Genomic DNA, 15,068 nt, shown 5'->3' with positions numbered 1-15,068 from the left:
CAGGCTGAACACTTTGCAAAAATATGTTGACTTTAAGGTGCATTAGTAAATGATATGCTAGATTTATTGTTCCTGCTTGTGGTCACAATTGAAAAAATATTATGCAAAGAAAAATATATGGACTTCACTGAAGAAGGCTAGCATGACTGAATAAATAGAATAATTAAAGATAATCTTTCATCAGTTAGAGCATGTTAAGTGGCTATATCATGTAATAGTGATGAGCGAGTATACTCGTTGCTCGGGTTTTCCCGAGCATGCACGAGTATCCTCCGAGTATTTTGGTGTGCTCGGAGATTTAGTTTTTGCCTACACAGCTGCATGATTTGTGGCTGCTAGACAGCCTGAATACATGTGGGGATTGCCTGTTTGTTGTTTGTCCAACTTTATTTTTTTCAATGGGAAGAGGGTTATGTGACACATCGAACTTATTGAGAATTTCACAAGAAAAACAATGGTTTGCATGGTTTTAACGTAACTTTATTTTTTCATGAGTTATTTACAAGTTTATGACCACTTATAAAATGTGTTAAAAGTGCTACCCATTGTGTTGGATTGTCAATGCAACCCTCTTCTTCCACTGTTGACACACTGATAGCAACACCGCAGAAGAAATGCTAGCATAAAGTAGTGGTGCACCATCTTGGGTGTCAGGTCCGAGCATTCCTACATGAACAGTTTCCTGGAAAGTGGAATGGTAATTGTGGGCCAGTTGAATTGCCACCAAGGTCTCCTGATCTGACCCCCTTAGACTTTTATCTTTGGGGTCATCTGAAGGCAATTGTCTATGCTGTGAAGATACGAGATGTGCAGCATCTGAAACAACGGATACTGGAAGCCTGTGCTAGCATTTCTTCTGCGGTGTTGCTATCAGTGTGTAAAGAGTGGGAGAAGAGGGTTGCATTGACAATCCAACACAATGGGCAGCACTTTGAATGCATTTTATAAGTGATCATAAACTTGTAAATAACTCATGAAAGAATACAGTTGCGTTAAAACCAAGCACACCATTGTTTTTCTTGTGAAATTCTCAGTAAGTTTGATGTGTCACATGACCCTTTTCCTATTGAAAAAATAAAGTTGGATCCAAAATGGCTGACTTCAAAATCACTGCCATGGTCACCACCCATCTTGAAAAGTTTCCCCCTCCCATATACTAATGTGCCACAAACAGGAAGTTGATATCACCAGCCATTCCCAATTTATTTAGGTGTATCAATATAAATGGCCCACCCTATATATTTACTGTGAACACCTGAGTGTTTCAGAGAAAAATATATCTGGCTGCAATTGAGCATCTGGGCTCTAATTCATGTCGCTCACAGTATGAATAAAATGACTTCTTCCCCTTAATAAATCTGTTTGTTTGTTTTTTTTAAGCTAAAGAGGTGTTTCTATCTGTTACATGAATGGGTGGGATAGGCTATGCCACAAACTGTAAGATAGCATCTATCTTGAGAACAAGGCTCAATTTTGCACTGTCAGAAATGAAGAGGTGGATGCACGTGCATGGTTAAATGTATTTCTATTAGAGCTCCACTCTATGTATCTATCTGTTTTTATATTAAATATTACTTATTTTTTGGCAAAATTATGTGAATAAACTATTTGTTCATGTAATTGTAGAATCAAGAAGTAACCTGCAAGAGAGAAAAATGCCCGGTGGTCTCGAAGGATTGTGCTCTGGTCATAAAGCAGAGAGGAGCTTGCTGTGAACGTTGTAAAGGTGCAGTATTTCATTTTATCTAACTAAAATAATTTTTAAAACATAATTTTGCATATCGATGTGCTTGACAAGAGAGTCCCATCTGCTATGTATTATACAATACCAAGACAGGGGTTATCTACTACGTAGATATTAATGGCCCATCCTTAGGATGTATTATACAATACCAAGACAGGGGTTATCTACTACGTAGATATTAATGGCCCATCCTTAGGATGGAATTATGGCACCCCCCAGCTATCATCTGTTTCCAGTGCCAGCAGCGGCCAGATGAGATTTTTAGCAGAGTTGCACAGCTCCACAAACTGTATAGTTGCTGCAGCAGAGTACTGCAGATCCACTCCCATTAGAACAAGAGTAGATGTGCAGTACCCCACCCAACGATAATTATTATACAGTTTCAGACTAGTTGTTGTTGAACTTAAGGTGTGGACCAAAGGGTTTTTTTTATTATTGCAACTTTATTAATGCCATACAGCAGTATTTTTGAATTAGCATTTCTAAACCAAAACAAGGAATCTAAAGAGTTAGATTTCTCCTTGTGGAGAGTAGCATGCCTGATATGTAATTGTAAGGAGACTTATAGGCCATGCAATTTAGGAAGAAGACTTAAACTCTAGTTCCACCTACTGGACCCTGTAACAAGCCTTGCCATATGACTTAGGATAAAAGACAAACCATAATCTCAATTGGTATACACATGTTTCTAGGTATTCCCCTTCATCAGTGCAAAAAATAAATGGGACATGTAGAAAGTATAGTGGAAAGATTCTAATCTTTTTTCTCATTATTTATTATTGTTGTTATTAATTATTATTACTCTTTTATAAAAATGAAGGTCAGCATAACATCAATACACGGGTCTACAAAAATTTCTTTTTTCCAGTGCCAAGGTTTTCTGAAAGGATTTAGGGTATTTTGAGGGTTCTGATTTAAAAATCCCATTACTTTTGCTTAATTGGTTCTAGTTTTTTAGATAATTCATCCATGAAAATAATGCATTTCCCCAAAGTGAATTGCATGGGATAAATGCAATAGTTTTTTTTTGGTCTATCTTTTGACTATTAAACAGTGTCTTTATAATGAAATATTCCATATAATTTTTTTGTATTTCAATTTGTAGGCTTACAATGCTATAAAAGTGACTTTTTTAAGTCAGAATTCTACTGTAATTAATTTATTAACTATTAAATATCTCAGAAACTAGAGCCTATCTGGCAAAACCAAAGTCATATTCTTAATCAGCACCATAAAATTAATATAAAATAGTCCAGTCATCGTTGGCACCAAAATCACTGTATAGCAGTGTATTCAATTCTGGGAAATAGAAAAAATGCAATTCATATTGGTAAAAGCTTCTTGGAAATGTGTTATTGATGTCTGGATAGTGATGATAAGATCTCAACTGATCTGATTTGCTTTGTCATAAAGACTGCTAGATATTGAGTACTGCTTTCTGTTGGTTTTCGAAGGCTTCCAATAGTTCCTCTTAGCTTGGCTCAGTTGATGCATTAGCTTGAAACATTGCATTGTGTGTGGCCAGATGTATCCTATGTGCTCACTGAGTGACGAGTTGGGCACAGTCCAACAGAGAAAAATAAAGCAGATAGGGATACTGTCAGTGGAATAGATCAGCTGTGACCATACATGTCGTGGAAACTTATAAAGATTGTTCATTTCTTCCTGGGGTTTCTGCACATGTAAGCATTATTTGTGTGACATACCCTCCTAATCCTACAGATATATAGTACATCCAGAAACATTTGACAATTCCAAGATCTCAGTGCAACGTAAGCACAAAGTGTTTAATGCACCGAGATATTTTATTGACATTCACAAAGTATTACCCAATGCATCTAATAGGCTGAAATATGTCTGGCTTAACACTCGAGTGCCTGAGTGAACTGTTAACGCAGTGTAATGGTGTTAATTAACGAGCTTACTACATTTCAACATTTCACTACCTTTATATTAGGGATTACTGTAATTCACAAGTACCTGATTTCAGCACCTCCAAGAGTCCGAAAGACACATTGAATTGTGATGGAAGTAGTCTCTTTGGCATCATTCTATGTGTTTTGTGTTGGCCCCCGTCAGATCTGTCTCTAAGGATGAATTTATCAAATGTTATATAAACCATTTGTGGCAGATGTTTCTTCACACAGTTTACTTCTCATGTCAAGCATAATTGTTAAATGTAAAAGAAAAAAAAAAGAAGAGGAAGGGAAGGGTATCCTAGTAGCAAATATCTATGGAGGGGACTGCAGTGCTGTATACATTCAGCTTGTGGTTTAGTCTGCTTTGTGCTTATGAGATGACTCATCTCTAGAATGTACATCATACAGAATGTGGTCCCTTTTTAGTTCATATGATCATCTCTACAATTAACCCCTTGTTGTGTACAGTATGTACATTATCAGTGGAGTCAGACCTTAAGTGCTACAATATATGGAACATAGTACAATATAAACTTATTTGATGGTTTGTCCTCTTAGAAAAATGTATTAACGTTTCATTGATTGTCTGGTATTGTGCACCAATTTTCAAACTTCAGTAGGTAAATTGCCTCTTAAGAGAGAAAAGGGACTTGAACTCTATTGCCACCGATTGGAAGTAGCAATCCTAAAAGTCAATATCGATCCTTGTCACATGACTTACAATAAAAGCCAAACCAGAATCTCATTTTGCAGATACAGTGTTTTGGGGTATTGCCCATCATCAGTGCAAAGCATGAGATCTGATTTGGCTGTATGACAGGCTTCTTAGTGGGATGTAAGGGGTAATGTTTCTTCTTATGGAGAGTGACATGACTAGCCTGGCATGCCAGTGTGAGGAGGCTTAAAGTCATGCAATGCTTCTCTGGGAAATTAAATATGCAAAGAGAGGAAGAGTACTTGACCTTTAGTGCCACCTATAGGGAGTGGCAATCCTAAGGGTTTTGTCTTCTTACCAGAAACATTTTTGTCACTTCATCAGTATATAGTTTGAGGTATTAGTCAGTGCATCATACCACCCCATTGCAACAGCTCTCATTAGCATCTTAGCTTGGGTTATTGGCCCATGCCGGGCAGATGTGTTATGATCCGGTGACTTTGGAGCCGCATGAACTTTCTCTGGAGTAGGTGGAAACTGTACTGACCGCAAAACCTGAACTAACACCGCAACTAGAAGTAGCCGTGGGGTGTGCCTAACAAACCCTAGACACCTCGACACAGCCGGAGGACTAAATACCCCTATAGATAGAAATAGGAATACTACCTTGCCTCAGAGCAGAACCCCAAAGGATAGGCAGCCCCCCACGAATATTGACTGTGAGTAGGAGAGGAAAGACACACGCAGGCAGAAAACAGGGTTCAGCAAAAGAGGCCACTCTAGCTAAATAGGGAAAGATAGGACAGAATACTAAGTGGTCAGTATTAAAACCCTTCCAAAAATATCCACAGCAGATAATACAAAAAGTTCCACAATCTAACTAAAGACATGGAATGTATATCTGCCACTCCAGAGAATCCAACAAGACTGAGAAAATACTGACACAATCTAAGCTGGACAAAAAACACTGAATAGCACAGAATTATTAAGCACACAGCATGTGTGCCACAGAAACAAAACCAGACACTTATCTTTGCTGATTTGGCAGAAGGCAGAAGGAACCAAACCAGGACCAAAACCTCCCAACAACAATGGACAACTGGCAAGGACTAATGAATCCTGCACGACTAAATACCGCAGTCAGAACTGCAATCAGCAGATACACCTGACCAAGACTGCAACTCAGGGGCAACTGCATTACCACCTACAACCACCGTAGGGAGCCCAAAAGCAGAATTCACAACAGTACCCCTCCCTTGAGGAGGGGTCACCGAACCCTCACCAGAGCCCCCAGGCCGATTAGGACGAGCCAGATGAAAAGCATGAACCAAATCAGCAGCATGGACATCAGAGGCAAAAACCCAAGAATTATCCTCCTGGCCATAACCCTTCCATTTGACAAGATACTGAAGTCTCCGCCTCGAAAAACGAGAATCCAAAATCTTCTCAACCACATACTCCAACTCCCCATCAACCAACACAGGGGCCGGAGGATCAACAGAGGGAACAACGGGGACCACATATTTCCGCAATAAAGATCTATGGAAGACATTATGGATAGCAAAAGAGGCCGGAAGTGCCAATCGAAAAGACACCGGATTAATAATCCCAGAAATCCTATAAGGACCAATAAACCGAGGCTTAAACTTAGGAGAAGAAACCTTCATAGGAACATGACGGGAAGACAACCAGACCAGATCCCCAACCTGAAGCTGGGAACCAACACACCGATGACGGTTAGCAAAACGTTGAGCCTACCCCTGAGACAACACCAAATTGTCCACCACATGAGCCCAAATCTGCTGCAACCTGTCAACCACCGAATCCACACCAGGACAGTCAGAAGGCTCAACCTGCCCAGAAGAAAAACGAGGATGAAAACCATAATTACAAAAAAAAGGCGAAACCAAAGTAGCCGAACTAGCCCGATTATTAAGGGCAAACTTGGCCAATGGCAAAAAGGACACCCAATCATCCTGATCAGCAGACACAAAGCATCTCAAATAAGTCTCCAAGGTCTGATTAGTTCGCTCGGTTTGGCCATTTGTCTGAGGATGAAATGCAGAGGAAAAAGATAAATCAATGCCCAGCCTAGCACAAAAGGCCCGCCAAAACCTAGAAACAAACTGGGAACCTCTGTCAGACACAATATTCTCCGGAATACCATGCAAACGAACCACATGCTGAAAAAACAACGAAACTAAATCTGAAGAGGAAGGCAATTTAGGCAAAGGCACCAAATGAACCATCTTAGAAAACCGGTCACAAACAACCCAGATAACCGACATCCTCTGGGAAACTGGAAGATCAGAAATAAAATCCATAGAAATATGCGTCCAGGGCCACTCAGGGACCGGCAATGGCAAAAGCAACCCACTAGCACGGGAACAACAAGGCTTGGCCCGCGCACAAGTCCCACAGGACTGCACAAAAGAACGCACATCACGTGATAAAGAAGGCCACCAAAAGGACCTACCAACCAAGTCTCTGGTACCAAAAATACCAGGATGACCAGCCGACACAGAACAGTGAACCTCAGAAATCACTCTACTAGTCCATCTGTCAGGAGCAAACAGTTTCCCCACTGAACAACGATCAGGTCTGTCAGCCTGAAATTCCTGAAGAACCCGTCGTAAATCAGGGGAAATAGCAGAAAGAACCACCCCTTCTTTCAAAATGCCGACCGGTTCAAGGACCTCAGGAGAATCAGGCAAAAAACTCCTAGAAAGGGCATCAGCCTTAATATTCTTGGAACCCGGAAGATACGAGACCACAAAATCAAAATGGGAAAAAAACAAGGACCATCGAGCCTGTCTAGGATTCAGCCGCTTGGCAGACTCGAGGTAAATCAAATTCTTATGATCAGTCAAGACCACAATACGGTGCTTAGCTCCCTCAAGCCAATGTCGCCACTCCTCAAATGCCCACTTCATAGCCAACAACTCCCGATTGCCGACATCATAATTGCGTTCAGCAGGCGAAAATTTACGGGAAAAGAATGCACACGGTTTCGTCAAGGAACCAACATGATCCCTCTGGGACAAAACGGCCCCTGCGCCAATCTCAGAAGCGTCAATCTCAACCTGAAACGGAAGGGAAACATCCGGTTGGCGCAATACCGGAGCAGAAGTAAATCGACGTTTAAGCTCCTGAAAGGCAGAAACAGTCGCAGAGGACCAATTCGCCACATCAGTGCCTTTTTTCATCAAATATGTCAAGGGTTTAACCACGCTGGAAAAGTTAGCAATGAAACGGCGATAAAAATTTGCAAAACCCAAAAATTTCTGAAGGCTCTTTACGGACGTGGGTTGAATCCAATCATGAATGGCCTGAACCTTAACCGGATCCATCTCAATAGATGAAGGAGAAAAAATAAAACCCAAAAAAGAAACCTTCTGCACCCCAAAGAGACACTTAGACCCCTTCACAAACAAAGCATTGTCACGAAGGATCTGAAATACCATCCTGACCTGTTCCACATGAGACTCCCAATCATCAGAAAAAATCTAAATATCGTCCAAATATACAATCAAGAATTTATCAATATAAGTCCGGAAGATATCATGCATGAAAGATTGAAAAACAGATGGAGCATTAGTGAGCCCGAACGGCATCACAAGGTATTCAAAATGGCCTTCGGGCGTATTGAACGCAGTTTTCCATTCATCACCCTGCTTAATACGAACAAGATTATACGCCCCCCGAAGGTCAAGCTTCGTAAACCAACTAGCCCCCTTAATCCTAGCAAACAAATCGGAAAGCAAAGGTAAAGGGTATTGAAACTTGACCGTGATCTTATTCAAGAGGCGATAGTCAATATAGGGTCTCAAGGAGCCATCCTTCTTAGCAACAAAAAAAAATCCCGCTCCCATCGGTGAAGAAGATGGCCGAATATGCCCTTTCTCCAAAGACTCCTTAACATAACTCCGCATAGCGGTATGTTCAGGCACAGACAGGTTGAAGAGTCGGCCCTTAGGAAACTTACAGCCTGGAATCAAATCAATAGCACAATCACAGTCCCTGTGCGGTGGAAGAGAACTGGACTTGGGCTCATCGAATACATCCTGAAAATCAGACAAAAACTCTGGAATTTCAGAAGAGGAAGAAGAGGAGATGGACATTAAAGGAACATCATTATGAACCCCCTGACAACCCCAACTAGTCACAGACATAGACTTCCAATCCAACACAGGATTATGTACCTGCAACCACGGAAAACCCAACACAATAGCATCATGTAAATTATGCAATACCAGAAATCGACAATCTTCCTGATGGGCTGGCGCCATGCGCATGGTCACCTGTGTCCAAAACTGGGGCTTATTTTTAGCCAAAGGTGTAGCATCAATGCCCCTTAAAGGAATAAGGTTCTGCAAGGGCTGCAAGGGGAAACCACAACGCCTGGCAATCTCAAGGTCCATTAAGTTCAAAGCGGCGCCTGAATCCACAAACGCCAAGACAGAAAATGATGACAATGAGCAGATCAAGGACACCGATAACAGAAATTTAGGTTGTACAGTACTGATGGTAAATGAACTAGCGATCCTCTTTGTCCGTTTAGGGCAGACTGAAATGACATGAGAAGCGTCGCCACAATAATAACACAACCTATTCTGACGTCTGAGTCCTTGTCGTTCTGTCCTAGACAGAATCCTATCACACTGCATTGGCTCAGGACTCTGCTCTGAGGACAATGCCACAGCGCGCACAGTTCTGCGCTCCCGCAAGCGCCGATCAATCTGAATGGCCAAAGGCATAGAATCACTCAGACCGACAGGCGTGGGAAACCCCACCATAACATCTTTAACGGATTCAGAAAGACCCTTTCTGAAAATTGCCGCCAAAGCATCATCATTCCATTTAGTCAACACAGACCATTTTCTAAATTTCTGACAATACAATTCTGCCGCCTCTTGACCCTGAGATAGGGCCAACAAGGTCTTCTCCGCTTGATCCACAGAATTAGGTTCATCATATAATAGTCCTAAAGCCTGAAAAAAGGAATCTACATTAAGCAAAGCCGGATTCCCAGATTCCAGGGAAAATGCCCAATCCTGTGGATCACCACGCAGCAGGGAAATGATGATTTTATCCTGCTGAATAGAATCCCCAGAGGATCGAGGTCTCAAAGCAAAAAGCAGTTTACAGTTGTTTTTAAAACTCAAAAATTTGGACCTGTCACCAAAAAACAAATCAGGAGTAGGAATCTTCGGCTCTAAAACAGGAGTCTGAACAATATAATCAGAACTTCCCTGTACCCTAGCAGCAAGCTGGTCTATACGAGAAGCTAATTCCTGAACATCCATGCTAACACAAGACTCCTTAGCCACCCAGAGAAAAAGAGGGAAGAAAAGGCAAAGCAAACTGCAGAAAAAAAAATGACTCAACACCTTTCTTCCCTTCTTCTGAGATGCATTTAACTCATAGTGGGCCAGTTGTACTGTTATGATCCGGTGACTTTGGAGCCGCATGAACTTTCTCTGGAGTAGGTGGAAACTGTACTGACCGCAAAACCTGAACTAACACCGCAACTAGAAGTAGCCGTGGGGTGTGCCTAACAAACCCTAGACACCTCGACACAGCCGGAGGACTAAATACCCCTATAGATAGAAATAGGAATACTACCTTGCCTCAGAGCAGAACCCCAAAGGATAGGCAGCCCCCCACGAATATTGACTGTGAGTAGGAGAGGAAAGACACACGCAGGCAGAAAACAGGGTTCAGCAAAAGAGGCCACTCTAGCTAAATAGGGAAAGATAGGACAGAATACTAAGCGGTCAGTATTAAAACCCTTCCAAAAATATTCACAGCAGATAATACAAAAAGTTCCACAATCTAACTAAAGACATGGAATGTATATCTGCCACTCCAGAGAATCCAACAAGACTGAGAAAATACTGACACAATCTAAGCTGGACAAAAAACACTGAATAGCACAGAATTATTAAGCACACAGCATGTGTGCCACAGAAACAAAATCAGACACTTATCTTTGCTGATTTGGCAGAAGGCAGAAGGAACCAAACCAGGACCAAAACCTCCCAACAACCATGGACAACTGGCAAGGACTAATGAATTCTGCACGCCTAAATACCCCAGTCAGAACTGCAATCAGCAGATACACCTGACCAGGACTGCAACTCAGGGGCAACTGCATTACCACCTACAACCACCGGAGGGAGCCCAAAAGCAGAATTCACAACACAGATGGTACCAATGGCATTGATTCTGAAAGAGGGCGCCAAGAACATTGCCAGAACTTGTTTTCAGTTATGGATTTATGAATTAATTATTGATTTCTGGTCCCCCTAAATTATGTAAAGAAGACAAAAATCTAAATACGCAAATGTTTCTACGGAGAAATTGACATTTTATTGCTAATATGAATTAATGAATACATTGAAAATTAAATATACATAACCACAAGCATATATTTGTTTGGGTCAAGTTTATCACATTAGGTGACATTATTTTTTTTAGCTCTGAAAAATTAATTCATCAAAACGGAAAATGTAATTCATTTATTTCCATACATGGCTTTCTTTTCTGAAAAATTATGTTAGCTATTTTAAGGGATTTTTTTTCAAAATGGCAATGGCATGACATACATAGGCTGTGGTTTGTAAAATAAGGCAAAGAAACATGAAACACAATGATCTCTACTTAAGTATTATGTCTCAGATGTTTTACATTGTGCTGGTTTAATGGATAATATTTTCCATTAGTTCCTGTAGTATTCCTGACCTCACAGAGTAGTAAATAATAACCTCAACTGAGGTTGCATTTTCATAGATCTATTTGCAGACCTCTGCCTTTTATCAAAAGTCTAAACATACAGATCCAATCCTAGAAATGTCTTTTACACCAATATGAATATTGACTGCATAGGATTTGTTTACCTGGGGCATTATGAAGCATTTTTACTACAGCAGATACAGTACATGTACAGTGTTAAATGCTGGGAATTATTATTATTACTTATTTATTTGTTTATAAAGAATAGCTTGGTATACCTTTGCCAAATTTTTCCACATTGAGAGAACATTAAAACTAGAAAAGAATGACAAAAATAAACAGGGAAACGCATTGTTAAAAATAATTTTCTGCTGCTTTTCCTACAAAAAAAAAATTGCATTGGAAAAAACCTGCATAGAACCAAGGACTTAATTTCCCACAGATCCCCTATATTGCTATGTAGCAGAGCCTAAGGATGTTGCTGCAGGCAGTTGTCTTACAGCCAGACAGAGGTTTGTTGGAGCAAGAAAGGGAGTGATCCTGATCTTCTGGGGTTGATTGTGACATGTAGGATCGCTACTTCCAATAGGTGGCGCTATAGAGTTTAACTCCTCTTTTTCTCTGAAGAGGCAATTTGCATATTGATCTTCTAGGAGGCACAGAGAAGAATTCTTATGCAATATGAAACAGAATAGAATCACCGTAAACAGGGAAATGCAAGGATGTTCATTAACCCCTTCGCCCCCGGAGCTTTTTCTGTTTTTTCGTTTTCGTTTTTTGCTCCCCTCCTTCCCAGAGCCATAACTTTTTTATTTTTCTGTCAATATGGCCATGTGAGGGCTTATCTTTTGCGGGACGAGATGTAATTTTGAACGATACAATTGGTTTTACCATGCCTTGTAACAGAAAACGGGAAAAAAATTCCAAGTGTGATGAAATTGCAAAAAAAGTGCAATCTCACACTTGTTTTTTGTTTGGCTTTTTTGCTAGGTTCACTAAATGCTAAAACTAACCTGCCATTATGATTCTCCAGGTCATTACGATTACATAGACACCTAACAGGTCTAGGTTATTTTTTATCTAAGTGGTGAAAAAAAATTCCAAAGTTTGCTGAAAAAAAAAAAAAAAATTGCGCGATTTTCAGATACCCGTAGCGTCTCCAATTTTCATGATCAGGGGTCGGTTGAGGGCTTATTTTTTGCGTGCTGATCTGGCGTTTTTAATGATACCATTTTGGTGTAGATTCATTTTTTTGATCGCCCGTTATTGCATTTTAATGCAATGTCGCGGCGACCAAAAAAACTTAATTTTGGCGTTTTGATTTTTTTTCTCGCTACGCCATTTAGCGGTCAGGTTAATCCTTTGTTTTATTGATATATCGGGCGATTCTGAACGCGGCGATACCAAATATGTGTATGTTTGATTTTTTTTTTACTTGTTTTATTTTGATTGGGGCGAAAGGGGGGTCATTTGAACTTTTATATATTTTTTATTTTTTTTTATATTTTATATTTTTAAACACTTTTTTTAAAAATTTTGGCATGCTTCAATAGCCTCCATAGGAGGCTAGAAGCATGCACAACTCGATTGGCTCTGCTACCTAGAGGTGAAGTACAGATCAACTCTATGTAGCAGAAATCCAGGTGTACTTTGAGCGCCGACCACAGGGTGGCGCTCAAAGCAATCGGCCATCAACAACCATAGAGGTCTCAAGGAGACCTCTGGTTGTTATGGCAATGCACCGCTGACCCCCGATCATGAGACGGGGTCAGCGGTGCGAGCACTTCCGGCCGCGCGGCTGGGAGCGCTGGTTAAATGCCGCTGTCAGCGCTTGACGGTGGCATTTAACTAGTTAATGGGCGCGGGCAGATCGCGATTCCGCTCGCGCTCATTGCGCGCACATGTCAGCTGTACAGAACAGCTGACATGTCACGGCTTTAAGGTGGGCTCACCGCCGGAGCCCACCTTAAAGCAGGACGGAATAGTACGTCAGCTGGCAGAAAGGGGTTAAAGGAGTTGTCCCTTTGTATTCTATACAAAAATACTGTTAACCCAGTATGACAATGAAAAGCTACGGAGCTTCATTCAGAGCCTCGTACTAATGTTCCATAGACTTTCATTGTAAAACTCACTTCCTGGTCATATAGAGTGCATCATGACCCAGCTAGTGTGCAGAGTAGTGATGTCACTCAGAAGAGGAGAAGCATGGTGCTGGACACACGGGAGAGAGTGGCGATTAGTGGGTATACACTCACACTACATTACATGCAAATACACACATTTAATAAAAAATATAGATGTAGTGCTTTTTTAATTATATGTCACGATTCTGCCACTCTCAGTGTCCCAAGGACACAGTGAATGACAGCTCAGCCACCCTATGGATGTCAGGGGCCTGCTGGGCTGTCATCTATGTGAATGGGATAGCCCAGATGCCCAACCAAGGGCTGGGGTGCACCAGGCTATCCCCATTCAAATTATGGATTGTCCAGCAGTGCAACAAATCTGGACCGGCTGAGGTTTCTCCAGGTGCCACTCTTTTTGGGTGATTGCCTGACTGTTTAGGTAGTTAATAATGGTCAGACCATTGCCAATTGTAGCTTTGCTCAGTAGTGTATGTTCCTTGTGCTCTGTTCTGCTGTTCTGATCTTGGCTGCCTGCTCTTAGGCTAGTTTCACATTTGCATTTAAAAAATGCAGCGTTTAAAACGCAAACACAGGTGGTGAAAAAAACGCATGTAACGCGTGCAAACGCTGCGTTTTTTAGGCGCATGCGTTTTCTCATGCGGTAAAAAAAAACGCAGCGTTTTGACGCGTTTACATGCGTTTTTTCCTGCGTTTGCGTTTTTGTAACGCATGCTGAGAAGTGTGTGACAGCTGCCAATCATCAAAATCATCTAGAAAACCCACTATAAATAGAAATAGCTAGTGTTGGGGTTAGGGTTAGGGTTAGGGTTAGGATCCCTAGGGTTAGGGTTAGAGGTAGGGTTAGGGTTAGGGTTAGGATCCCTAGGGTTAGGGTTAGGGGTAGGGTTAGGGTTAGGGGTAGGGTTAGGGTTAGGGTTTGGATCCATTTATCACCTTGATGGTGGGGGGTGGCTTATCAGTGTGTGTTCTTGTTTTTTTCTATTGAAACGCATGCGTTTAAAACGCAACCAAATGCATGTGATTAAAAACGCATTTACATAGACAGCAATGCTTTCTTTGCCGCAAAAAACGCATGTTTTTTTGCGGCAAAAAAAACGCCTCTAGAAATTACTACATGTTGCATTTCTGCAACCAAACGCAAGCATAGAAATGATGCATGCGTCGTCAAACGTGGCAAAACACATACAAAAAAACGCATGCGTTTTTAATGTTAAATATAGGAAAAAAAACGCATGCGTTTTTTTGCGCTACAACGCAGCGGCAAAAACCGCAAATGTGAAACCGGCCTTAGATTTTGCCCTTTCATCTGCATTGCTTCTTACTTTGACTTACTCTGATCTTTGTTGCCTGACCTCAGACTTTGTCATTTGACTATTCGTTTGTCTTGCCTCTTTGCCCTTGATGTACACTCCTGGTATTTGATCCCGGACACCTCTATTACCCTGTCTCATGGCTGGTCCGTGAGAAGTATCCAGCCAGCATCACATTATCTTTACCATAAAAATATGTGAAGATCATTCTAATATCTTTTGTACTCAAATCAGATGTATCACATGAACTTTTACATTATTGGATTGGCCATCTGTAAATCTTTAGTCTTAGAAACTCATGTGACATGTTTACTATTTTCCATCATTAAATATAAATATGCATATCTATATTTATACAAGAGACTCTGTGTGGGATTTGCGGGTCAGGGAGGCATGCAGGGAGCGTGCAGATGGACCGTTCATCAGTCTTGCTTTTGAAGAATATATATATATACATATATATATATATATATATATATATATATATATATATATATATATATATATATATATATATATATAAAGGCAAGTAAAAGTTTGGGTACCCCTGGTCAAAAT

The 15,068-nt window shown here is 40.9% G+C and overlaps 1 protein-coding gene across 1 annotated transcript in view; it reads left to right on the top strand.

The window, feature by feature from the left end:
- The window catches only part of BMPER (BMP binding endothelial regulator), a 492,812-nt gene that overhangs the window by 100,233 nt on the left and 377,511 nt on the right, over positions 1 to 15,068 (top strand). The window contains exon 3 of the mRNA XM_077269281.1: positions 1,627 to 1,726. Within this exon, the coding sequence (XP_077125396.1) occupies positions 1,627 to 1,726 (100 nt within the window). The remainder of the gene's footprint in view (positions 1 to 1,626; positions 1,727 to 15,068) is intronic.

This window comes from Ranitomeya variabilis, chromosome 6, assembly GCF_051348905.1.
Source record: "Ranitomeya variabilis isolate aRanVar5 chromosome 6, aRanVar5.hap1, whole genome shotgun sequence".
NCBI classification, from domain to species: Eukaryota; Metazoa; Chordata; class Amphibia; order Anura; family Dendrobatidae; genus Ranitomeya; species Ranitomeya variabilis.
Note: the sequence above shows the minus strand (reverse complement) of the source record. Positions and strands in the feature narration are given on the sequence as shown.